This window comes from Apus apus, chromosome 1, assembly GCF_020740795.1.
Source record: "Apus apus isolate bApuApu2 chromosome 1, bApuApu2.pri.cur, whole genome shotgun sequence".
NCBI lineage: Eukaryota > Metazoa > Chordata > Aves > Apodiformes > Apodidae > Apus > Apus apus.
The window spans coordinates 173,860,766-173,888,196 of NC_067282.1; the positions used below are offsets into that span (position 1 = coordinate 173,860,766).

The 27,431-nt window shown below is 41.4% G+C and overlaps 1 protein-coding gene across 2 annotated transcripts; it reads left to right on the plus strand.

The window, feature by feature from the left end:
• The first annotated feature begins 3,844 nt into the window (after positions 1 to 3,844).
• SLC38A4 (solute carrier family 38 member 4) lies at positions 3,845 to 26,278 on the plus strand. 2 transcript variants are annotated; one of them, XM_051608327.1, is made up of 17 exons: positions 3,866 to 3,937; positions 6,381 to 6,515; positions 7,902 to 8,132; positions 9,000 to 9,090; positions 12,662 to 12,777; positions 15,255 to 15,328; positions 15,465 to 15,557; positions 16,269 to 16,350; positions 16,442 to 16,524; positions 16,628 to 16,686; positions 17,070 to 17,348; positions 17,467 to 17,546; positions 18,673 to 18,773; positions 19,737 to 19,861; positions 22,391 to 22,535; positions 23,515 to 23,612; positions 25,021 to 26,278. In XM_051608327.1, the coding sequence occupies exons 3-17, from the start codon at positions 8,014 to 8,016 to the stop codon at positions 25,120 to 25,122; spliced, it is 1,647 nt and encodes a 548-aa protein (XP_051464287.1). In that variant the 5' UTR covers positions 3,866 to 3,937; positions 6,381 to 6,515; positions 7,902 to 8,013; the 3' UTR covers positions 25,123 to 26,278. The 2 variants fall into 2 exon arrangements, with proteins under 2 accessions (XP_051464286.1, XP_051464287.1); XM_051608326.1 differs by lacking the exon at positions 6,381 to 6,515 and having other exon boundaries at positions 3,845 to 3,937.
• Positions 26,279 to 27,431: the final 1,153 nt, after the last annotated feature.

A 27,431-nucleotide genomic window follows, 5' to 3' on the forward strand; every position in this document is an offset into this window, starting at 1 on the left:
CCAAACTGAGTGGGGAAGTAGGCACTTTGGATGGGAGAGTGACCCTGCAGGAAGAGCTGGCTAGAAGGCTGGAAGAGTTGGCTAGAAAGAACTTTATGAAGTTCAGCAAGGACTTACGAAGTTCAATCCAGGAGTACAGCGCAGGGTGGGATCTACCTCGCTGCTGAACAGCACTGTGGAAAGGGACCTGGGTGTCCTTTTGGACAATAAGCTGAATGTGAGTGAACAGTGTGCTGCAGAGACAAAGATTGTCAACAGGTTGCTGGGTTGCATCAACAAGTTCATCACTAGCTGGGATAAAGAAGGCATCATCCCACTCAACACTTGCCAGACCACACCTGGTATACTGTTCAGTTTTTGGTTCCCACAATACAAACAAGATGTGGACAGACTGGAGAGGGTCCAGAGAAGGGCCACAAAGATGACCAAAGGACTGGGAAGCCAGCAATATGAAGAAAGACTGGGAGAAGTGAATTTGTTCAGCCTGGACAAAAGAAGGCTTAGGGAAAACCTTATCACCATGTTTCAGTACTTGAAGGGTGGTTACAAAGAGGGAGACTCCTTTTCTGCAAGGAGTCACATGGAAAAGATGAGGGATAATGGGCACAAGTTACTCCTGGAGAGATTCTGATCAGGCACAAGAGGGAAATTTTTCACCATGAGAACAGTCAGATACTGGAATAATCTCCTCAGCGAAGTGGTGTATTCCCCAACACTGGACACTTTTAAGATTCAGCTGGACAGGGGGCTGGGCTGTCTTGTCTAGACTGTGCTATTGCCAAGAAAGGTTGGACCAGAAGAACCTTGGGGTCCCTTCAAACCTGATGTTCCATGACTCTATGATTCCATGACTGTCCACCAGATATGTTCTAATCATGGCTGACTTGGCTTGCTCTGAGAAAAGGTAAACAGGGGGTTGTGTGCTACGGTGGAAAAACTCCCTGATGAGCTGCAGAGTGCTCCACTGGCACTGGGATAATTTGTAGAATGGTCCCACAAATTATCAGAGAAAAAACAGTTTATTTAGCAGGGTTTTTTGTGAGATTGGTACAGACATAGTACATTTGACCTTTCTTTGCATATGAAAGAAGCTACTCTGGCTAGAGAGTATATGTAGCAGAGACAACCAAGCATGGGCATCATGTCTATCCCAAGGTTGTGCTTTCTTTTGCCCACTGTTTCCAACATCATAATAAAGAATTTAATCCTATTCTTTGCCACAAAACAAGAAAAACAAGAAAATATTTTTTCTTCTTTAAATTCTTCAGGTTCTCATAGAATCATAGAGGTTGGAAGGGACCTCAAGGACGATCTAGTCCAACCTTTTTAGTTAATACTATATGGCTCAGCACCCTGTTAAGCTGAGACTTAAAACTGTCCAATGTGAGGGAATCTACCACTTTCCTTGGGAGACTATTCCAATGTTTGACTGTCCTCATTGTGAAAAATTTACCTGTGTCCAATCAGAATCTCCACAGGAGCAACTTGTGCCTGTTATCCCTTGTCTTTTCCGTGTAACTTCTTGTAAATAGAGAGTCTCCATCTTCTTGGTAGCCACCCTTTAAGTACTGGAACATGGTAATAAGGTCTCCGCTAAGACTTCTTTTGTCCAGGTTGAACAAACTCAGTTTTCTCAGCCTCTCCTCATATGGCAGGTTCTCCAATCCTCTAATCATCCTTGCGGCCCTTCTCTGAAACCTCTCTAGCCTGTCCACCTCCTTTTTGTAGAGCAGGGCCCAAAACTGAGTGCAGTACTCCAGGTGTGGTCTGACAAGCACCAAGTAGAGCAGGATGATGACTTCTTTATCTCTGCTGGTGATGCCCTTGTTGATGCAGTCCAGCATCCCATTGGTTTCTTTGCCTCTGCAGCACACTGCTCACTCATGTTGAGCCTTTGCCTAATATTAGCAATTGCCAAGTTTTCTTTGGAAATAGTGATTTCAAATACAGCCATATTGAAGATAAGATAGAAAGGGCTGTGGATTATTTCTGTCAGGCTCACCTGCTCATGAACCTTACACTGTCTGGCACCTTTGGGGCACCAGGTGCTGGGTCAGGGGCACTACTGAGCCCCATCGGTCCTAATGGCTCCATCCCTCTGTGCTCTGAGGAAAGACCCACTCAAGTACCCTGATGTAGCTACAGAGAGAATTGTGCCATATGGTTTAGTCTTAATGGGTATCAGACACAGACATTGATATTTATGGTGTTTGAAAAGGAAATTAACTCTGTTCTTGATTATTGGTTATTGGGGGTTTTTTATATCAGGTTCAAAAAATGTATCAGAAGTAATTTTCACAGCTGTTTCTTGTCTGTTACTACATCTGTTCCCAAAGCTCCCTGCTGTTTGTTTTATGGTTTGCAATCTTATTTTCATTTGTTTAAAGAAATGTTTTGTTGTTACATGAGACATCCACATGAACAGCAACACAATGAGGAAGCTGCCTGTGCTCATGGTCCTGTCAAGGCTGCAAAGCAAACAGGCACCTTCCCCAGCCCCTCCTGCAGCTCTGCTCCTCTCACCTGGCAATGGCATAGAGCAGTTTGGTGACAAACCATGACTCTTGCAGGCAATTGAGAACTGCTTTAAAACATTAAGGTCACCTATTCTGTGTCATAGGCTTTAGAGGGAGAGCCTGTTTCCCTCAATAGACCAGCTGACGCAATGGAAAAGATGGGCAGCTCTCTGACTCAAAATCCCTTCAACCAGGCTGAATCCAAAAGTTTGTTAATTTTTCCACCAATTGCAATAGGTTTAAAGCAAGACAGGACCTCTTGCACCTCTTAATCTTTGGACTGTACTACTTTTGGCACTGTATGATGTGACGAGCTTTACAATCAGTTGCATTTTCATGGGAATGCAGAACTGAGGGAGACAGCGCTTATTTTTGTTACACTATTTGTTTGAGTCGATATTGGAACTAGGATTTTTTTTGGAGGTGAGAAACCATGAAATGGCACACCACACCCAGCTCTGATAGCAAGCAGGCAGAAGTCCTGCTGGTGGCAGAACAGGGTTGAGTTCCTGCAGCTTGTCACCCAGTCTGAGCTAAAGAGGACTGACGTGCTCCACAGGAAACTCTAAGAATTAAAAATTACATCCCCTCACTTGCCTTCCTGTCTTCACACTCAGGCCAGTCTAAGGGTTTTAATCACCCAACCTACACGGGTGGGAGGGCTGGAGGGTTGCTTGGTTTTTTTTAATTATGGTAATTATTTAATTGGATAAAAGTTTGTACTTTCTACAGTATTACAGGCAGATCACAGGTAATGAAATACTTCTCCACAGGTCTATATTGCTGTTAACTGAATAACATTTGTCTCTTGACACCTCCACAATTGCAATTACAGTAAGTATTTCAACTGGGAAACCAAGGCACAACCAGTTTGTTTGAAGGCACATGCTTCCAACCAGTTCCTGCCACACACCCCTCCCTCCAATTTCAAGACATAGCTCTGTAGTTGCAGAGGTGAGAGCAACATGGGAGCCCTTCACCATTTCTCCCAGCTCCTGTTTTCCAGGCTGTGCTACCACAAGTCTAATGCACACATATCGGTCAAAAATCAAAACTATTAAATAAAAGTATGATCAAGCCTGGGTGAAGCATTTTGCGGACACGCATTTTGTAATAGCACTAAGCTCAGAGAGCAAATAGCTCTGGTAACTGAGATGTTTGCCCTCAGTGTGCTCCAATAAACTGATTTACCTTTCCTCTTTTTTTTTCCCCATTTTTTTAAAAAGAGCTGACGCAAGTTTGTCAAAGGGAGTTGTTGGGGTGTAGCAACTGTTGATTGGTTCATCTGATACACTCCCATTTGTCTTTAAATCACTGTCCAACTGCTCTAGGTTGCACATGAGCAAACTTCATTACAGGTGCAATTCCCAAAAGATTTAACCTGCTTAGAAAGGGAGCAAGAAAACCTGTTCAACTCACAGGTAAACCAAAAGCTTTTTTCTTTACACTGTTTGATCAATGTATTTTAGACACTGGCCACATCCTTAAATATTGATAATTAGAAAATTGATTATTCTGTAAATATAAATGCAATTTGAAGGATGGGCTCCTTAAGATGTACTGACATGGTAATTTATGCTGGCAAGTATCTTTGGTATTTCTTCAGGAATTAAATTTAGTCTTTTCTTTTTTCTCTCTTTTTTTGTACAACAAATCAAAACCTAAGCAGCCAGAGAAGAACCAAAAGGTCTTTAAAATTGAAGAGGGAATAAAGAAATGAATGCTTGCTTTCTTTTGCAGTCCTTGGTTAACTTCTGGGATTTTTTTTTTTCAAGGCTCTAGATTTGCTTGGCTAAAATTCCTGTAAATAAATTAATTTGTGACAGCGAGCTTTGCATTTTAATTTTTTATTTCACAGTGATAGTGCTTTTTTCATTTTGAAATAGCTGCACTGACAATAATATTATAAACTTGCTGTCATGAAGATGAAGAATACAGCAGATACCATGGCAGAGCTTACAAATCTGGATACTCCGAAATCCATGAAAACGTTAGTCACATTTGTGACCTGGCTTTATTTGCTCAATAGTTGTCCATTCTCTTAATATCTAAACTGCAGACTGGACAGAAATCAATAATGTTGTGAAATCAGAAGCCAAAAATTTAATCATTTTCTGAGTCATTTCAGAAAACAGTTGTTTAATAAAAGCTGCAGAAGAGTACCCTATCATTGAAAAGAAAACTAGTTTTATAGGAATAAGTAATTTCTCTCTAATAATAGGTCGATCTCTTTTGCAAACAACATTTCCATTTTAATGTCATACTCTAGGAAGAATCTTTTTTGTTAAGCCAAATGCCACAGGAGGCAGAAAAACCAACACTGTATTGAAGCCAAGTTTAAGGAGGCTGTAGAGCTAAGAGATTTTTGTTGTATGTAAAAGGAGAAGACTCATTTATTTTAACTAAAGGGGAAGAAAAGAAATGGACAGCTTTTTGTTACTTTCAAACTTAAATTCCTCTTTAGGGAAAGGAAGCCAGGCAGGTCATTATGTGTTTGAATGCTTGAGACAGGGTTTAGGCACCAAATTCAGAACTTTGAAGCAGGACGCCTGTAAGTCCAAGATAAAGCAGATGAGCTTTGGTGTTTCTTCTCTGATACAATGTGCTGAGCTTCTGGCAGGGCCAGCCCGAACATGGTGGCTGTGTCCTGTCATGCCATCATTGTCCTAGTGCCTGGCCTTCACCCAGAAGCAGAGGTCCAGCTGGCACCCTGCAGGGGTGCAACTGAGCACCCATCTATCAGCCCTGACAGTGGGTTTGGGCATGATACAGTGTGGAGCTTTAGTCAGCCTTTTATTTTTAAAAGAGCCAGCTAGTGCATTCTCTTTTTTCTAAATAACATCTCCCAGGTCAAGCCATGACCCAAGAGGCACAGGGGTATCCCCTTTCCTCCTTGGGTGAAGGGATGGCAACTCTGCCCCTTCTACATTACTCACCGGGAGCACACACTATCCGTACCTCAGCATCCTCCCAAGTCCTCCAGTGCCTGCAGCATTAGGAACATGAAGAAATGGATTTCCATAAACTAAGGGCCAGCTCTGCAAATTTCTGCCGAAGTTCGATGGCACCATTGGTTGTAATTACAGTTATTAGAGATTGCAGGATTCAAATCTAATACAGAGCCTGTTTCATGGTTCTCATCCTGCCCACATTTATGCCACTGGCTTTCAACAAATGGTTTGCAGACCCCTTGAGCTCTACTTTTCTCCTTCCTAGAAAGTGACAACTGCAAGAAATCAGGTTCTCAACAGATTTAATTCTGCCACCTCAGGCTTTGCACCTTGAACAAAGGACATTTAGGAATTCACATATTAAAAATTAAACTCAAATCACTGCTTTTATGCAGTAAATCCACAGCTTCTTGAGGTGTCACCCATAAATCAGATTACTTGTGTAAATGTTTGACAGGACAATGTCCAGATGATTCTCTATGCTATAGTAGGTATTTACAGTCAATTTTTGCTCCCCTTTCCAAACTGTGTTTCCTATGCTACACAGACTTTCCTCCTCAGCCTAATCTCTGTGTAACTTAACTCCTGGCAAATTTTTTGCTTACTTTTCCTCTCTTTTCCAGTTCTTTGAAGATTTGTGTATTTTGGACTGCCTCTTCTGGAAAAGATGTTTCTCTGACAAGCATTAGGCAGTGCACACAGAGGAGACTTTATCCTTTACCAGAACAAGGATAAGTGCAGTCAGATTTGTCTGCCTGACTTTTACACCACAGATTAAAAATAAGTATTAAGAATTGGAAGGACTCTGTTCCTCAGACAAGGCAGTGTCTGCATTGGAGGATGGTTCTGTGAATGAAACCATAGTTAGGAGGGCTCCGCTGGAGTTTTTTAACTATTTTTTTGTCTCCCGGAGTTATTCATATCCCCAGCGGGCAGCCCCTGGAATGTGAGTGCTGGCAGCTCTGCCCTGATGCCCGAGTCATTTGTCCCCTCACACACACGCTCCCTGTATGGCAGCAGAACGGAGTAAAGACAGCCAAGTTCTCTGGTAGGAAATCTCTTAATGCACTGTGATATCGCTTTTGCTTTTCACTTGTCTGGTCTGGGTGAATATTTTTAGCAAGAAGCAAGGAAGCTGACTTTAATTTCTGGCCTGGGTCAGTTTTAGCCTCCAGGATTGGTATTTAAAGTTTACATTTACATTTTAAGCACATGCACTCTAACATTTTGCCATTACAAATACATTTGTAGATGTTCTTAAGAACAGCATGTGATCAGTAGCAGAGGATAGTGAGGATCTGGGTCGCCAAGTGAGGACCTATGCATCCATAAATGCAAAACCAATAAAAAGGCTATTCAATAATTGCAGGTTTAGTCTTACAAAAGGCCAGACACAGAAATTATTTGTTGTGGGGCTTTTTTCTGATGTCGTTATCACGCAGTGCTGGGCTGCAATTAGCAAATGATATTTATGAAAATGTAATGGATTCGGCCTGTGTGTGGACTGCAAGGTAGCAGGTAGAGTGCCAGGAGTCTGCAGTTCTGGCCCTGGGTGTGCCAGCAACGTTCTACCTGGTCTGTGCTCGCTCCTTTCACTGGTGTGCCCTTCTGATTCTGGGATGGAGCAAATGAATAAATTAATGTAAATATGTATCTGCAGATGAGACTGTAACATGAAACTGCTGAAATCTCAGAGGCTAAATCCTCTTTGTAGCTTTTGTTTGTACAGTTTCCTTTGGGCCATAGAAATAGAGAGCTGAGTATTTATCCACATTATCTTTCTAACAAGGATAAAGATAGCCAGTGTAATATCCATGTAATAATTCATTGTGAGACAGACTAGCTGTGTGACAAGTAAGAATTAAACATAAATATATTTAAAAACAGAAAATGCTATTCCAGAATTGCACCTCCTAATTATCAAACAAGTGATTATTGAGAGAGATGTGCACCTCTGTCAGATCCAGAAAAAGGGAGTAATCTTAGAAACACTTAAATCTGTAACAACATTAATCTTAAAAGAAATGATTCAAAACACTGAGCTTTTCCCTAAAGAGTATGTATGTTTTGAAGCAGTGTTAGGAAAGCCTGGATGTACTCCATTTTTAACAGCAAGCACTTCTGCATCACCGAGACCTAAAAATTCAAAAGTAGCAGGTCAAGAAATATTATTTCTTGCTAGCTTTATAGTTTTGGCAGATGCTGGACATCTACTGTGCATCCCTTGTCCCCTGTACTCTTTACCATTTGAAGGGAGACAAAAGGGCCAAGTGCCGGCATATAAAAGGACATTCTGTTTCCCCAGAATTTTCCCAGTCTGCAACTGCTTCCCTTCTTAATGCTATTACAAAGAACGAACACAAACCAAACTATTTGCACTGGTTTATCTAATTTGAGGAAAACTCTAATGAGTTCTGTTGCATTTTGTTTGCAGAACAGAGTGTTCTGGCAGGCCCCGCATGGTAGAGCGGACCCGCAAGCAGGCGGCACGGTGCTGTTTACCCTGAAGAAGCGAGTGTGTGTGCTGGAAAGCACTGACCTCCCTAATGGATCGCATGGAGCTGCAAAAAGTCAACATCGAACTTGACGAGCAGAGCAACAGTGGGGAAAGCCTCGAAGATAACTACGCCGAGCTGGTTGACTCAGAAAAGGCTGCAATTAGGAGGTAAGCATTTAAATGGGAAGGCTGATCAGCTAAGGCTGGAAAGCGGTAGCCAAAAACCAAGCTTTACTGACAGCATCAAAACATTTCCTAGGTAATGTGTCGAAATCAGCCCGATTAGCTAGAGTTTTCCCACAGCACCAACACTCCCTGCTCTGTGGAGGATGGGTGTACCCGGCACAGCCAGGACAGCCCAGGTCCTCCTTGCTGACCGCCACCGGGAGTGACCTCTGCAGCCTCCCAGCCCTGAGCACACACTTGGCAATTTGCAGCCACTCCAGTCACATGTGTAAATTAATATGCTCTCAGGGCATTGCAGCCTGAGCATGCTGCCTCCGTGCCTCAGCCCTGGAGGGGAGGAATGCTTTCCAGGGCAGCAACTCAGTGCTCCTGCAAGGACAGGCCACACTTGGGCAGCTCCAGCAGGACCCACCATAGCACCAGCACCTGGGTGGCCTGAGAAAGACACTTCAAAAGCAGCCATCAACCTCCAGCTCTCAACTTGCTGAACCCCCTGGCACATATCTCCAACAGGGCAGCAGCAAGGAGCTTTGCTCCTCTGATGTGAAGTACATGCTCATGTTTAGCACATTGCTGGCAGCAAGGAATTGTTACTTTCCAGCATCTCAAATCAGAAAAAAATTGAAGATTGCTGGATTTTAAACTAAACACCAAGACAAAGCAAAGATCTATTAAACATGCCATTGGACATGAGAATCTTCCAGGAGAAAAGAAAGGGTTTTCTGAAGGATTTTGAAATATTCATTGCAATGTCAAAGGAAAGTTTCCACTAATGACAAACAGCACTGCTTGCATGTCATGTGTGTCACAAGTCTTATCTAATACTTTCTTTTTTTTCTTCATGTTCAGTTCATTTGCTAGTGATGATGCAGAAAGTCAGAAGTTCCTTACAAATGGATATCTGGGTAAAAAGAAATTGGAAGAATATAAAGAAGAATATGTAAGTTTTATTTATTTTTAAGGTTAATACAAAGCAGATCTTACTGACCTGTACCTTTTTTCACAAGTTTCAGTAAACAAAGTTACTCTGGAGCTTGATCAGCCTAATTTCAGCTTTGGAAGAGTAAACGCATTTTCTAATAGTTAGTTTTCTAATTCTATTTCTAATAGTGCAGCAAGCAATTTCCATTGACTTGCAAGTAAGACTGGGTCTTTTCTTCACAAGTAATAAGAAAAATTCCTCAGATCATACTTGGGCTTCATTAGCACCCATGTTATCTCATGTGAGATGTTCAGCAAGGCTGGGTATGCACTCACATTTCTGACAGAAGATTTGGTTCACAGAAACTCTTTTACTCCCATATCAACGTAGACCTGGGCCTTCATGCGTGCATGCCTGCTTGTATTGTTTGTTTCCAGCATCCGTGTAAATGAATCCACATCCCTTTTAAGAAGGGACATTCATGTTTAGCTTTACAGTGCTGAGCATTACATGCTCAGCATGACTTTTAGACAACTCCATCTGCAAGTGGAAGCACAGCACTGGTTCCTGAGGTGTGCACGTGTGTATCTCTTTGCCCAGAATTTAACTTTATTCTAAGTTTTCATGAACTTGGTGCCAAGAAAGGCTTTGTTTTATTGGTCCTGTTGCAGGTCTTATTAGGACTGACCAAATAAACCAAACAAAATATATATATATATATATATATATAGTTTGTGATTGCAAGCTAAAATTAAGACCCATATTCCCCTGCCTTTACTTTCCACTTGGTAACAGATATGACTCCCTCACACACCATCCCCCCTGTTCTAGTTTTTCGTCCTCTCCCACTCCACTGCCTCCATCCTGAGCCACAATGTACTTCCTTCTTCTCCCCTCCAGACACACTTTTATATCCCCAAAGAAAGAAGCAAGTTATACTTGGAGAAAAAAATCACAAATCAGTTGGATTTGGTTTTAAAATCATCTGAAATTGTTAAATTGATAATTGAGAAAGATATCAGATAACAGCACATATTCCTACTGAGGCTGGCCTGCCAGCCAGTTGTGTCTATGTCACCTCAAGTCGCCCATCAGGGATGTAGCCCTCCTCCCCTCCAAGACAAGTGGAGAGCGGGGTTACTGTAGCAGCCACAAAATGGTGGAGTTTACTATTTTGTGTGAAAGAAGTAGAGAAAGGAGTACAGCACTGGACTTCAGGAAAGCAAAGTTTAGCCTCTTCAAAGGTCTACTCTGTGGAATACCATGGATTAGGGCCCTGGAAGGTATGGATGTCCATGAGAGCCGGGCAGCTTTCAAATACTACTTGCTTCAAGCTCAAGACCAGTTCATCCTTATGAGGAAGAAATCAAACAGAGAAAGTAGGAGACCTGTGTGGATGAGTAAGGATCTTCTGGAAAAAAATTGAATGGAAGAAGGAAATTTACAGAATGTGGAAAACAGGACTTGCCACTTGGGAACTGGGAAGAATATGGGAACACAGAAGATACAAGGATGAAACAAGGAATGCTAAGGCCCACCTGGAATTAAATCTGGCAAGGGATATCAAGGACAACGAGAAGGGTCTCTTCCAGTACATTAAAAAAAGCACCTGGAGGTCTAAGGGAAATGTAGGCCTGCTGATGAATGAGGCAGGTGCCTCAGTGGCAGAACACAAAGTGAAAGTGAAGTTACTGAATGCCTTCTCTGTTTCAGTCTTTACTTCTAAAGCTGACCCTCTTGAATCCCGGACCCTGGAGGTAAGAGATAAGGTCTAGAGAGAGGAAGACTTTCCCTGGGTAGAGAAGGACCAGGTTAGAGGCCACTTAGCCAAACTGGACATCCATAAATCCATGGGCTCTGATGGGGTGCATCCATAAGTTCTGAGAGGACTGGCAGGTGTTATTGCTAGGCCACTCTCCGTCATCTTTGAGAGGTCATGGAGAACAGGAGAGGTGCCTGAGGACTGGAGGAGACCTAATGTCACTCCAGTCTTCCAGAAGGGCAAGAAAGTAGACCCAGGGAACTACAGGCCGGTTAGTCTCACCTCCATCCCAGGTAAGATGTTGGAAAAAATCCTGGTCATCATCATCGAACAAGTGAAAACAAAGAATGTCACTGGGAGAAGTCATCAGGGATTTGCCAAAGGGAAATCATGTTTGACCAATTTGATTGCCTTCTATGATGTTCTAACTGTCTGGATAGATGAAGGGAGAGAGATGGATGTTATCTACCCTGACTTCAGCAAGGCTTTTGACACTGTTCCCTGTAACATCCCCATTAGGAAACTCAGGAAGTGTGGGCTAGATGAGTGGACAGTGAGGTGGATTGAGAGCTGGCTGTGTGACAGAACTCAGAGGGTTGTGATTAATGGAGCAGGGTTGAGTTGGAGGCCTGAAGCCAGTGGTGTCCCCCAGAGGTCAATACTTGGTCCTGTCTTGTTTAATATCATCAATGACCTGGACAAGGGGACAGAGTGTATCCTCAGCAAGTTTGCTGATGATACCAAACTGGGAAGGGTGGCTGACACTCCAGAGAGCTGTCCTGCCATCCAGCATGACCTGGACAGGCTGGAGAGCTGGGCAGAGAAGAACCTAATGAGGTTCAACAAGGGAAGTGTAGGGTCCTGCACCTGGGGAGGAAGAATCCCATGCACCAATATAAATTAGGGGTGGACCTGCTGTAAAGCAGTTCTGAGGAGAAAGATCTGGGAGTCCTAGTAGATAGTAAATTATCCATAAGGCAGCAATGTGCTCTTATTGCTAAGAAGGCCAATGGAATCCAGGGGTGCATAAGGAAGAGTGTGGCCAGTAGGTCAAGAGAGGGCATTCTCCCCTTTACTCTGCCTTGGTGAGGCCACATGTGGAAAGCTGTGTCCAGTTCTGGACTCCCCAGTTCAAGAGAGACAGGCAACGACTAGAGAGAGTTCAGTGGAGGGCAAAAAAAAGGTAACTGAGGGATTGGAGCATTTCCCTTATGAGGAAAGGCTGAGAGAACTGGCACTCTTTAGCCTGGAGAAGAGAAGGCTGAGGGGAGACCTTATTCATACCTATAAGTATCTAACAGGTGGGTGCAAGGAGAATGGAACCAGACTCTTCAGTAGTTCCCAGTGACAGGGGAACAAGGAGCAATGGGCACAACCTGGAACATAGGAAGTTCTATTTAAATATGAGGAAAAACTTCTTTACTATGAAGGTGACAGAGCACTGGAACAAGCTGCCCAGGGAGATTGTAGATTCCCCTTCTCTGGAGACATTCAAGACCCCCCTGGATACAGTCTTGTGTAAAGCGATCTAGGCAATTCTGCTTTAGTGGGAGAGTTGGACTAGAGGATCTCTAGAGGTTACTTGCAACTCTGGCAATTCTGTGATTCTGTGAAGAGGTGAACACCTACCTACACAGCTGGATTTGGGGGTAAAAAAGGCTTCTTATGTGGCTAGTGCCTGTGGGCTCCGGAACCTAGCAAGGCTTCACCTCTGAGGATCAAGGGAGCAATTCAGGGAAAGCCAGCAATGAGGATAATTCGCCTGTTATACTATTATGATCAGTAAAATGCAAATAAATTTCCATTTTCTGTTCTTGCTCCCAACAGCACCGGGGCAGAGCTTCCTTTGGGATGTCCTCATTCAATCTCAGCAACGCCATTATGGGCAGTGGCATCTTAGGGCTCTCCTATGCCATGGCAAACACAGGAATTATCCTTTTTGTGTAAGTACATAGAAAAAAAAAAAACAGAATATAAGCAGTGAGCTGGAGATAAAGTTTTTTGTGGTTAGAGAAGTATGCTAACCTTGTTTTGTTAGCTGAAAAATTTTGTAAGATCATCTGTAATGAAAACATTTTAGCTGCACCACAAGGAACCATTCACTGCTGACAAACCTTTTTTTTTATCTAGCCCTATTTTTTGTCAGGAATATGGCTGTGAATTGATACTGTGCAGTCAAAAACCAGAGGGGAAGAACAGTATACTGGTCCTAAAAAAACAACAACCAGCAATCTTGCTGGTTCAGTATGAGAATTCAACAAGGGAATTAAATCACCCAAAAATTATATCTTTACATCATCCCAACTATCTAATCACTATGTAGAAATGGAAGAATATGGAAGAATATTCGATATAAGTCTGAAATAGCAGCATGCTTTGAATGCAAAGGCATTCACAGAAATATTCATAGTCAATGTTGCTCCCCCAAGTCTATTTGTACTCAACGTGCACAGACGATAGCGATGGTACGTGGCTGACATACGGTATCTGTACAAAATAAGTTTTGATAGACAGTAACAGGTAGCCATATGAAGTTTTTAACTCTATAGCTAACGTTGCAAAATGAGACAGACTGTACAAAAATAAGTTGGTTTTCTTTTTTAATAACTGATTTTAATTTTAACTAAAGCCTTAATTTTAATTCCCCATGAGGCTGGAATAAAGCTTGACAGTACTGTATGACAATAGGCCATTGTTTGACATCACTGAAATCAAACTAGCCTTTAAATGAGATTGCATGGCTATCTTTCTACAGCTTCTTTCTTCTGGAGGTTGTGTAACTACAACAGCAACAGCATTTGAAATGCTTCCTGTAGCTTCCAGTTGCTAAGAAACACCTGCTGGGCTTTACAGTAGAATTTTCAACCGAAAATTAATTGTAGATGCAAATGCTGTCCTGGAGAAGTACTTTCCAGCACCTGCACTCAAAGGGTTCTAAAACTGACTGCATTAGAGTCTGAAAAATAAAGGATTTTTTTTCTTCAGCTTTCTCTGAGCGCTTGTACTAACTAGTATGGCCATAAATTATCACTGGAAAGAAAACAGTGATACATCAGGCATCACTGGGGGGCAGAGGTAGGAACACAACCAAAACACCAACACAACAAATCATTACCTTTGTAATATCTTTACTTTTAAGGTTCTGATCATTTACACAAATAGCCTAACAAATGACATTAGCTGGAAATACTAGAAGTACTAAAACATGGAGTCAGACTAAAGTAACCCTAAGGATAACAGCAAAACCAAAAGATGCCTCCACCCAGAGCTTATTTATTTTCTGTCCTACTTCCATACCTTCTGCATGAGAACATTGTCCCTTCTGGCAGAGGAAGAAGTTTTATTTTAAAGTACAAAACTCTGAGGGGATATTGTTACCCTTATCACATGTGTCCACTTGCTGGAGGTTCCTCTGTTTTCACAGATGACGTTAGTGTTAGCAGGACAGAAAGACCCCATCTACTAAACGGAACCTGCTGGACATTAATTCTAATTTAGACTATGCTGGCAGCATTGCCTGAATTTTTCTAATTTACAGTTCTCATGTTGCTCAATGCTCTCATGCTGGAAGACGTTCTACAGGATGAAGGCAAAAGGAGGTCTCCTAAAACTCAGAAGCTCTCCAGAAGTTCCCGTTACGTCCTCCTCTCCCATGGGGGAGGTTTGCAATTGTATGGAGTATACACTGGACCATTACTTTTGCTGCCTGGCATGATTTAGCAAGTGCAACTAGAATGGCTTTGGCTTACCACACCTCATGTCAGAACATGAAGTTCATGTCTCTGAATGGGTGCCCCTGATCAAGAAGCATCATGGCAGGATACACTGCGATGTCAGACAGGATGCCCCCCCTTATCATGTTGCATGAGGCCTCAGCACGAGAGATGACCTTGCTCACATAAAGTCTGTAGTGTTGTCAGTTTCTCTTTTAGAAAGAAATCCACATCTTCACAATGACATGGCAGAAGTCAAAAGCAGTGAATAGCCAGGAGTTGGCAGTGAAGTTGTCAAAATCATGCTTTTGAGGGGTTTTTTGGTAGCTGTGTGTAAGGAGAGAGATTGAAGCAAGAGGTCAGTGAGCGGGTAAGAGACCAAAGACTTGACTCTTGCATAGAAATCTGTTTACTTTAGCACAGTCTTGTTAAAATGCAAGATTCTGTCTTTGTGGAACAACACAGAATTGGCACTTACCTGGACTTAAACTAGCCTTGAGGGTCTTTTGGAGTTATACAGTGCAATTGCTCTCACAAGTAAGCTACAGTTGACACTTATCTCTACAGTTAGCACTGTGAGTCCAAAGAAAAATTTGCTGCAAACTATTTAAGCACTGAACTTTATGAGAATGAGCAAGAGTTTGTTCAAATCAACTGAGTGTCTGCATTGTCCTGCTTGGGATTCTGATTTCTGCTTTGCCTTGCAGAGTTCTGCTGGTCTGTGTAGCAATACTGTCACTCTACTCAGTCCACCTCTTACTGAAGATATCAAAAGAAGGAGGTATGAAGATTAAGGCTGTGACTGACTAAGAGTCCCTACTCCATGCATGCATTTTACCTTGTCAAGCAATTCATCAAGTGTGTTCAATGCAATGACCCATGCTTCTTTTTTTTGGGGGGGTTGTATCTTTTTTCAGGATCACTAATATATGAAAAACTGGGAGAAAAGGCATTTGGCTGGCCTGGGAAGTGTGGTGTTTTCATTTCAGTTACTATGCAGAACATTGGAGGTAAGGGGTAAATTTTTTAGAAAAACTTTTTCTAAATTCTGATGCTTTTCTGCAGAACATAAGTGCTTCCACTCCTCTGTCAGGCTACATGACAGCACCAGTCCAGAGGCTTTCAACCTCTTGTTGAGGTCCAGAAACCTACCAGTGGCCTATGTAAAATAACTGAAAAAAGCATGCATCTGGCAGTACATTTGAATGAGATGTATAGAAGCCCACCCTTCCATCAGGAATCTTCATATTTTGTAATTTTTTTGTGTACAATGGAGTAAAATATTGGAAGAAAGAAGCTGAAAGTAGAAGGGATAAGGTAGATGAAATTATTTTAGGGCAGTAACAACCCAAGTTCCTACAGAACATAGGTGGATAGTGTTTGTTGGAAAACCAACATTTACAACAGAACAGCAAAAGGGAAAGTTAAGAGTATAAATTTCACTTGAACAGTGATTTGAGCGTGTTATCACTTCAATAACAACTGTTCTGTATTCTCATACTGAATGCTAGATGTCTTTCAGGACATGCTCATAACAATATGAAGGGAATATTCCATCTATTTAGTCACATCATTATTTGAACAAAGCTCATTTCTCTATCTTATCAAAAACTGATTTCCCAAAACAAAATGTTTTTCATGCAGCATGAATGTTTTTTGAAACAAATTATTTCTGTTGGAACTACATTGTTTCCTCTGAAGTTGTTGTTTGTTTTTTTTAGCAATGTCAAGCTACCTCTTTATTATTAAATATGAACTTCCTGAAGTGATCAGAGCATTTATGAAACTTGAGGAGAGTTCTGGGTAGGTGCCTTTGCCAACCTGAATCTCAGATGAATTTTTTTTACTTTGATTTCAAAGATAATGATTGTTAATTTTTATTCCTCCTCTTCAGAGAATGGTACCTAAATGGGAACTACCTTGTCATACTCGTAACAGTTGGGATTATTCTTCCCCTCTCCCTTCTAAAGAGTTTAGGTAAGCTTAATGTCCCATTTAACCTTGTCTCTTATTTCTATTAGGACTATGAATTTATATGTAGCTGAACGGGGTTTTGTGTTGTTTTTTTCTTGCTGCACAGGTTATCTTGGTTATACCAGTGGGTTTTCGCTGACCTGTATGGTTTTCTTCGTCAGTGTGGTAGGTGACTGTTTGGGTATTGTCCCTAAGCAAACACAGAGCCCGTAAAATGTACAATGCTGTTACATTTCTTACCATGGCAATTTAATGTGGAAGTTGGAGTAGAACCTGCAAGTGAATCAAACCAACAAACCTGTTGCTGAATGAAGCCACAATAAAAAAAATCAGCCTAAAAGAACAACCCTTGAGAAAAAAAAATAAAGCAGGACAACAGAACAGGCGAAGTGCAAATAAATACTTGCAGGAGAAGCAAGTTTTTTGCTCTCTCTCTTTCCCCTCTCTCTTCTGTCTGCCTGTTTCAACATTTCTGCTGGCATACCCTGGATGTGAGTGTAATCTCAAACGGTGGTACTCTTCTGACTACATAGTCTACTCTTTTGTAGGTAATCTTCAAGAAATCCCAAATACCCTGTCCTCTGCCCATCATGGACCATGGAGCTGAAAACTGGACCACTACCAACAACACTGTGCCAATGCACCTGGTCATGTTACCAAACGAGTCTCTTGGTTCTGGTGTGAATTTCATGATGGACAACACAGCTGGGCACTTGCCAGCCCTTGAGGAGCCAAAAGATACCTCTCCCAAAAGTGGTGTAGAATATGAAGCACACAGCGATGGTAGTGACAGGTGTCAGCCAAAATACTTTGTGTTCAACTCAAGGGTAAGGGAGATTCTGTAGAATATGTCTTTAGCCATTCGTACCACAGCTAAACTGCTGCCTGCCAAAAGTCAGAGGTACTGCAGTGACCATTCTTACTAATGGGAGCTTTATTTTACAGACTGCCTATGCAATACCCATCCTGGCATTTGCATTCGTATGCCACCCTGAGGTGCTACCAATATACAGTGAACTGAAAGAGTAAGGTTCTTAAATTTTGTCCCGTACTTCCACTTAACCATAGCTAGAGATCACTTTCTCTGTGCTCTGCCTTGATTGCTGGTGTCCAGACACCCACCTGCTAATAATGATTTATCTTTTTCCATAGTGAGCAGATACTGGCTTTGCTTTGATCTAATAGTTATTGGTTACAGAGAGCCACTGTTCAGATAGCCATATTGATCAATATTTACTTAGGAAAGAAGGAATCTGGACAGTCCTTCAGAATATGTGAAATACTCTGGGGAGCTTGGATGCACTAAAATAGATAATTCTAGTTTCTAATAGTATCTTACTGAGTTCTGTGTCTGGATCAGCCACTATTCACTCAAAGTTTCTTGGGATGCCATTGGTTTGGGTGTCTTACACAGGCTCTTCACCCAGTCTGGTTTTCCTATCAAATGTAAAAAATCAAATACACTTTCTTAACTCAGCAAGGAGTTGACAGTTGGGAAGGAGTAAGAAAATGCATTTGTTCAACAGCAAGAATTACATTACAGGAGGTTGTGCTGCAAATCTTAAGGAGAACAAGGTCCATTGCCCCCTATTTCAGCAGGTTTAACCTCAGAAGAAATAAAAATTCCCAGATTACTTGGGAACATGCTTGCAGGTCCTACAAGCTGAAGATTTTTTTACACCAAATTTTTAACTAAAGGATTTCTAAAGAAAGGGTTTGACGGGCAGGAGGTTATTGAATCTGCAGAACAGCCCTGTGTAGATATAAAGGTATGTTCACATAGAGCTGACTGAAAGCTCTTGTCTATTATTATTACCAGCCCTGTAATTATTGCCACTGCATTTTTAATTTAAAATACACTATTTGAGACTGATAGTTTCTAAATAGTGATATACGAAGTAACATGGAACATTTATATGTTGTCACTAAGTAAGCAGTAGAAATGGAATTGCAACACACTTGTATAGTCTGGGCTGTTCTGCACAGAGCTGTGAAGCTTCAAGCAAAGAGCTCTGTATGACCAATATAGTTGCTGTGAACTTACTAGCCAGTGAGGGGATGCCAGTAGAGCTGTGACTCTTCAGAGTACTTCTTGTACAAATAGAGGCTTTGAAAGAATAGCACTGTTACTCTCTTTCTCTCCTACTTCAGTCGCTCCCGAAAGCGGATGCAGAATGTCTCAAATGTCTCCATCACTGGCATGCTTATCATGTATCTTCTGGCTGCCCTCTTTGGATACCTTACCTTCTACGGTAGGTCAAAGCCCTTTCTCTGTAGAATTTTAACTCATTTTAAAGCAGGCAGGACAGTTCTATCACAGTGAAATTCAAGTATTCAGGTATTTTGTGTGGGCCTGAATCCAGGTGCAAGCATTATCCAAATAATATGCAGCATGTTACCTCCTGAATAAGCAGTGAGGCTTATCCAGTCACAAGTTCCTCACCTGTGAGAGTCTCAGGGGCACATACTAGGGGGACCAGGCATATATCTCTTGGTTATGTGGAATCAGACAACAAGCTGCTGTAAACTTAGCTCTTGGCAAAGGCCAAGAGTGACTGTACTAAAAATACTCTAGTGCTTAACAGTTTTACATGACACGATTAAGTGCTACCCACCCTGCCTTTGACGCCACAAATTCAGCTTCACCTATGCTGAAAAACAGGTGCAAGTCATTCTAGTGTAAAAAAAAATATGGATGAGCTAGGCTAACCAGTAGGTAAACAGTGTAGCCCCTGTATTAGCACACAATTTTATGCAAACGCCACCTCTTTTTACCTTCTTAGTTCCTCAGTTACAAAAGAGAAGTGAATGACACAGCACAATCTGCTCTCTATTCCTGGGACAAGGAAGTTCTGCCTGAGAGCTGAGACACCTGGTTGGGGGTCAAAGGGAGCTGTTCCCAGTTCGTTGTTTCCTGTTTCATATCAGACATTTTTTTTACCTGAGTTTCCACATCTACTTACTCACTTTGAGAAAGTAATTGAGATACTGGAGCACAAAGCATCACCTCAGAGCTGTACCACCCTCACAGTCTCTGAATGATGGACCTGTATCTGTTGTGCTGTGAAAATTCCTCTTTCATGCCTAACGCATAACTTTTATCTGATGACAGCAGCTGGGCCAAAGCTAATCTTATCTAGCTGCAGTATAAAGATCGTTTTGCATGTGCAGATATTACTCAAGTGATTTAACTCCTCTCTGTTTGCTTTTCATAGGAGAAGTTGAAGATGAGCTACTTCATACATACACCAGGGTGTACACCTTCGATGCACTCTTGCTGTCAGTTCGCCTGGCTGTCCTGGTGGCTGTAACCCTGACTGTACCCATTGTCCTTTTCCCTGTAAGTAACACATCTGCAAAAGCTGAAGTCGGGGTGAGCTCACATACACTGAGTGTATGTACTCAGCACAGACATACTTATCATTGAAGAAAAGTAAGCCTAAATTTTCATTTGTGAGGTTCTGATTTCTCATATGCAGTTTGACCAGAGCGAGGGCCTTAGGTAGTTAGGGTTGCAAACTTTGAAAGACTGAAATAAATCAGTCTTTATAAATAAATCAGAAATAAATCAAGAACAACTGCCCTGTCTCTCTCTGGTTCTTGCTGTACTATATTTATCAGAGCAGCAATGGAAGTACTGAAGGGATATACTGAAACCACTTATGAGATTTCCTAATTTGGACATAGGCACCTACTACAGCATCCAAGCACAAGGCAGACACGTGCAGCTCGGGCCACAAGCTGTGCAGGACTGCCAGACCTGGCTGCCAAGGTGGAAGGGCAGAGGCTCTGTGCATATCTTACCTGCTTGACTCTATGGTCAGGGAAGGAAGCTAAGTGTCGAAAACAGAGACAGTGAAGACTCAGCCACATAGTAGGATGTTTGAGCAAAGTTTGGAGCTTCTAGGTGCTGTTTACATGGAAAAACACAATAGCCACAGTAAGAGGGACAGAAAGACATAGCAAATGAAGATGATCAGAGGGCCGGAACACCTCTCCTATGTAGACAGGCTGAGAGGGTTGGGGTTGAGAAGACTCCATGGAGACCTTACATCAGCCTTACGGTACTTGAAGGCATCCCACAGCAAAGCTGGGGAGGGGCTTTTTACAAAAGCATGTAGCAATACAACAAGGGGTAATGACATTAATATAGAAAAGAATGGATTTAGATTAAACATTACGAAACAATTCTTTACTGTGAGGGTGGTAACACACTGGAACGGGTTGCCCAGGGAAGTTGTGGATGCCCCACTCCTGAAAGTGTTCAAGGCCAGTTTAGACAGGGCTTTGAGCAACCTGGTCTCATAGGAAGCTCATAGCAGTGGGGCTGGACCTAGATTATCTTTAAGATCACTTTCAACCCAAACCATTCTATGAATCTGTGACTGACTGTGACTGACCTTCCTCAGGGATCTATCCCTGCCTAAAGAGGACACCTCCAGGCTCCTGAGTGTACAGAACTGTCCCTTGTGCATTCCCTGAGCTGCCATGCAGGAGTGAAGAAAAAAGTTGATCCTGGTCACAAAGTTTTGGGAGGCTGGTGTGTCATGTGTACGGCACGTACAAGCCCAGCACCACGCTGCTGGCAGGCTCCCAGCGGTCTGCGTCACACAGTAGCATTCCCATCCAATGAGTGCAGTAACCCTGGGGTCCTGTTGCTGGATGCAAACACAAGCTGCGTAGGTGCTGTTTCTAGGCTTGTTGACAAATACTTAAGAGCAGTGATCACCATTCAAGGTTGTCTACCAAAAAAAAATAATAAAATTTACAGTATAAAGCATCGAGAGCGATCAGTCCACCCATCTTAGAGCACTCCAGTGCTCTGTCTTAAATACTGCATTTAAACCAGTGACTAAATGCTTAAATTAATCTTAACTAACTGATCACTCTGCATGGTAAAACAAGCTAAGGGCCTTGCAAAAGCCTCTATCTGTCAGATGTAACATTTTGCATTTTTAGTTTTCTGTATAATAATTTTTAGATCTGAATAGTGTACAAAGGCTCAGCAATTACATACCACAGCACTAACTGCTCTATTACAAGAACTCCAGAGCAAATATTACTTGCTTGTAAGCCAACAGCTGATATTTCAAAACAAACAAACAGAAGTATTTTGTGAGCTTTTTTCAGTGTAAAAACATTTTTCGTTCAACTTCTACATTTCAAATCTCCTAAGCTAATCACGGTACTTCAGAGCAACACTATCTCCTACCACCAGTGGGATTTGCAGTTGTCTTTTCCCCTACTTATCTTTGCTGGTGAAAAAGAGAAAAACTCTCTCTGTGTTGTGGGAGAAAGTCAGCAAAGCAAAAGGAATCCTCCACAACAGCTTTTAGGATGATAATTTCCAAATAGCATTGAAAAAATATGGTTTTATTTTGAGATAAATATGTGTGTGTATATATATTATGGAGATAAAATAACAGCTTGCTATTTCTCTCACAAAACTAAATGACAGAATTCCTGTAGGATTTTCAGAGGGATCAGATTCGGGAACGCAGCAACTCATATTCCACCCATACACTTTTTTTCTGCTGGTTAATATTCATAGTGGGGGTTTCTTTAAGGATTTTTTTTGCTGATATTAGCATCTTCCAGTTGAACAGATTTCATCTCCCTGATTTTACACCCTATTTACTTGACTTTCTTCTACACTGCAAATATTTGAGTTTCTGCATTAAACTGTGAACCCAGTTCTCAAAAACCTACATGTGAGTGAGATTACCTCAAGCAAATCAAGGACTGAAAACACATTTCTTCAGTCAGAATTTCTCACAGCAAAAGTAACTAGCATAGATCATTTAGAAAAGTGAAAAGCCAAGATAAATTAATTGCTATTTTATTTTCCCTGCTGTTTTTCATCTTACAGATCCGTTCATCTATCAGTGCTTTGCTGTTTCCCAAAAGGCCATTCAGCTGGATAAGACATTTCCTGATTGCAGCAGTAATTCTTGCTTTTAATAACCTGCTGGTAATTTTTGTTCCAACTATTAAAGACATCTTCGGATTTATTGGTAGGTCTCATAAATACTCTGTTGTTTACTCTGTTAATCCTTTGCACAACATATTTACATTCATGGACTGAATGACAGTCTCAGTTTTAATTTTACAGTGGAGTAATATAAACACACATTAAAGTTAAAAGAGAAATAAAAATTCCCAAACAGCTGACAGATAAAGCTAAATGCTACCTAACTTTATTGCTACCTTGCATGAGGAATCCAATAATCCCAGTATAAAGACCAGTAAGGAATTCCCAGTTTGATAAAAATGTCATCTAATGCATGTGGAGGAGAGGGAAATCACCTTTGGTTTTCAATCACCTATAGCCTGGACAAAATGTATTGACTTCCAAACTATGATGTTAGAAAAAGGAGAAAAGTGGTACCTTTTTTTAACATTCACAGTTCTCTCTTACCCCTTTCTTGTGATCACTTTTGGCCTCTGATCAAAGAGGTCCATGAAGAGCCTCCATACTCTCAGCTACCTGAGGAGTCAGGGATGGAAATGCTCTTCAGAATGATGCCTCCATGGGGTTCCTGCATTTTTTGTATTTTTTACTCTGTGCAGACAGCGTGTTTGCTCTTCCCTTTCTATTATACCTGGACCACCATGATGGGCTCTGCCAAGAGTAGAGGAACAGGAACTCCAGGCCACAATTCCTCCACCCTCTTTTTTGACACCTGATTTCCAGGATCATCACACCCTGTGCCTGTTTGTCCTTGCTTTACTAGGTCACACACAGACATCAGTATCACAGGCAGTCACACCCATTTGAACAAATCCTCTAGGTAGCAAGTGCCTCTTTGGGCTCAAAGCACACAAATAAATGTTTGGACATGTAAAACTCTGCATGAATGCTGTCTACAGAGAGAGCACTCTGTGCAGCTGGGCTTGGAAGAGCAGCTGTCTCCCCACATGCTGTCTTTCGCAGGTGCACCAGGTTGGTTATGTGTCAGACAGCATGGTATTCAACTCTGCTTTCTTCTCCAGGTGCCTCTTCTGCTACCATGCTGATCTTCATCCTCCCTGGTGCCTTCTACCTGCGGCTTGTTGAAAAAGAGCCCATGAGGTCTCCCCAGAAGATCGGGGTAAGGGAGATGGCAGTAACTGAAAAAGGAAAGCAGGAAGGGTGGATGCTTTCTGCTGGTCACAAATATTCTGACCTTTGACTTGCAACATCTGTCAGTTGCTCATAAATGTGTGTATTTTGAGTGTCTCACTCAAAATACAGGTCAGATAGTGTGGTTCCCCTTAGCATGGAGACCATTGGCTTCACAAGCCAATGCCTTTAGTATCCTACTGTTACTGCTACACAACAGTGAGTGTCTAGGTTAAAGTGTGTCTTAAATCCCCAGAAAAAAAAAAAAAAAAAAAGCATTTATTTAGTCCAATGTGAGCTCTAGTAAACTGCTGTGCTTGCATAGATAACATCAACAGGAAGATCTGAGGTCCATTTCATAAACAAATTTGTACAGGAGAGATAATTAAGGAATAGTGAGTCCCACACTGAGATGGATCCCTACACCTGCAGGAAGACAGATATGAAGGTCTGTTGATTATACACAGCAAGTGTTTATACGTCATGCTGGACTGCTGCAATAACACCTTTCATCGTGAACATCAATAGCTATCTGCACATGTAACAGTATCACCAAGGAGATGTCCTTTGAAAATTTAATCAGAAAAGTTATTGATGAAATATACATGCAGGCACATGATGTATACACATTTACATATATATGTATCTCTATATACATATTCACAAAAAAACATGGAAGTGGAATTTCAACCCATACATACTGCAAGGGTAACAGAAAAGGTTTATTATTATTAAATTATTTCTGATGTTGACTTTAGGAGCTGTTTTTATAGAGAGTCTGTGAATATTTGTTCATGTCGCTGCTCATTCTTCATGCTGCTGTGTGGTAGGCACATCTAGAACTTCACACTCTGCTCTGAAACCACATACAATATTCAACTTTGCGTTGTGAGGCAGAATTGATAAGTGTGGACAGGTTATGGTAAACTAAAGCCCCACTAAAGCAAAAGGTATCTGTAAGCATCTGAATCACTGAAATATATACAGAAATGTTTTCAGAGAAGAGAGATGGGTTTACCTGTTTATCTAATAAGGATGAAGAATGTTAAGTCTGAAGCTTTTTTTTATATTGGAGAAAATGACCCTTCATTGAAAATTGGTCTATTTTTAAAGAAAAAAATAAATATTGCATTGTTGTATTTTGTACTATTGTTCATAGAAACAAAGTGTGTGTTTTTTCAGATCTAGTCTTCTAAAGCCTGGCTCTCTTCAGCTGAAATTCACACAGAACTTTTTTTCATGTAGCCCCATATGACATGACTCAGGCTTTAGTGACACAGAATGTCCCAAACTCAGGCCCTGGTTGTTAGGTAAATGTGGTTCCAGCAGGACAGCCTGTGAAGTACAGTCTGCACAGTCACTTCTCTTATTAACAAAATTTCATTTTCCAATTGCAGGCTCTAATTTTTCTCATAGCTGGCATAATCTTCATGTTTGTGAGTATGACTCTTATTGTAATGGACTGGATTTACAACTCCCCAAGTTCCAGACATCACTAACCTGTGGAGACAACCAAGTGCTTTTTATACCATAAATATTTGTATTGTGTGTTCTGAAGGACACCTAAACAGGACTGTAACAGGTAGTAACTGCTAGTAACCCAAGGGAGTCTACATCATCCTTTTCAATAAGGTTTGTTATTTATGCATTAGGAACCTGAGCTTAGCATTTCTGGCCAGGTGAAATGAAATGTGTGGTGGATGCTTTCTGTTTTCAAAACCAAAGTAACCGTGTATATAGTCCTCAAAAACAGCTTGGTGTCCCCTTTTTCAACCTCTCTCATCATGCTAATAACCACAGTTCCTACAGCTCTGGAAAGGCAATGGCTGGCTAGTGCCTTCTTTTCTATCTGAAGTTCATGGGAGTGGCTGCCCAGCTCCAGGAAAAAAGTGCAGTTTCTGTAGGAGGTCTAAAAGGTAACTGCTCCATAACAACCCGTCTATCAGAAAGACAATGGCTTTGACAAGCCAGTGGACAAAGCTGAGCATCAGTTTGGTTGCCCAAATTCATCACCCTCGGCAGATGACAGCTGTTACACAGAATCCAGCTCCCTGCTACAGGCTCTGTGCTGGGGTATGTGCTTGGAGAACAGTTGAGCATTCACATTTTGGTGTTAAAGATGCTTGTACTGGAAAGATCAGGCATTTCTGCTGGGGGGGTTGTTTGTTTTCTTTACTTTTTTAATTCTTGTGTGAGCTTGCATCACTGAACAAGTTGCATCCTCCATAGAAACTTGTCTTCCATTCTTACAGGAATTTAAGGAGACCACAAGGTGTGGAAAAGCACCCTATCCAGTATTGTTCAGTACTTATGTATTTGATAAATGTTCAGTGCAGGAAACTGTAATTTGCTATATATAAAAATATATGTATTTATGTACATAATTTTTTGTTTTCCTTCAGTTATAAAGTTACCCTGTGGTAAATGATTTTTGAAATTTTTTTTGTATCACTCTGTTTTCATAGCCACACGCTTCATATTGTTTTGAAGAAAACATATTGGATTGGTGGGTTTGTAAAAGGTTCCTTTTTATTCAGCAATGTTTAAAATATCCTTTTAGCAAGCCCTAACTGTTGCCTGTGTAAAAACATATTCAGATGTTTACTACTTATGTTACAATAAATTGCAAGATGTTTCCTTCTTGACAATTTTTAATACATGCCTCAAAATTCTGTATTGCCATTGTACACCACACAATTGGGTAGCTTGCTCAGTTGCTGAACCTTAGGTTGTCTATGCATATGCTGGCATTCAACAACAGACATAATGAAGATATGGAAAGGAAAAGACAGTACTGGTAATCTCGAAGGTATCATGCTATGCAGCTGTGCAAGACAGGAGAAAAAGAAAAGAAGAGGAAAAAAACCAACAACAAACAAGTTCCATGTTATATGGATGCTTAATTAACCCTCGACACCCTCCAGATTGTGGTTTTGTCTGTGCTGTGGGGTACCCACTACATATGCTCCCTGTACACAGCAGGGAAAAATAGACAGAGAAGTCTCATTAGCTCCATAACAGAGGGAATGAGTGGGAAGGTGTGACTGTTGGTTTTAACAGGCTTACACAAACCCAGGCTCATGTAATTGGAGTTTTCATTTTCCAACCTAGAAACATGTTGAGTACACACCTGTGATCTCAGAAAGCCATAAAGCACATAAACGTTGTCTCTGCTCGGTCCTTAGCTTCTCACAAAATTCTGCGTCTGTGTGTAAATGTGTGTATACCTGCAGGTTAACTGGAGAAGCATATTCAAATATACATTCCATGCCAAGTGCTGTCTTTCTGAGCAGTGTTTTATGCTCACTTGAGTACTGTATCCTTAATATAATGGAACACGCTTCCTTGTGAATGCTGTCTGGTTTTTTATTTTTTAAAGAAAAAAGGTGCCAGTAGTCTTTTGCTGTATTTTAAGCAGACTAATACAAATAATGTTGCATTATTACTGAAGAGACTTTTAACATGGACTAAAGTTAATAGTAACACACCCGCACACCTCTCTTCTTGTTCCCCTTACTGAGAGTGACACGTATGGAAGACCTGAACTGTAACCACATATTTGCTTCAGAGCAAAAGCACATATAGGGACTGCAAGCTGCATGTGGAGACTTAGGAATTTATGTAGTCCACCTAAAATATACATGACCTCAAGAAAAATAAGAAAAAAACTACGGAACAATAGTATAACTCATTGCCTCTTCAGGTCACAAAATTGTTGGTATCCAAATAGAGGTAGGGAGTCTGTAAAATGTCCATTTTTCAAGTTAAAATGTCTTGGTCACAGCAATATATAGCTGTTCCACACACT

Coding starts and splice junctions, on each gene's coding strand:
- SLC38A4 (XM_051608326.1), top strand. CDS start 8,014: ATGGATCGCATGGAGCTGCAAAAAGTCAACATCGAACTTGACGAGCAG. Junction 19,862..22,390: donor TACCCATTGTCCTTTTCCCT/GTAAGTAACACA, acceptor TTCATCTTACAG/ATCCGTTCATCTATCAGTGC. Junction 23,613..25,020: donor GGTCTCCCCAGAAGATCGGG/GTAAGGGAGATG, acceptor TTCCAATTGCAG/GCTCTAATTTTTCTCATAGC.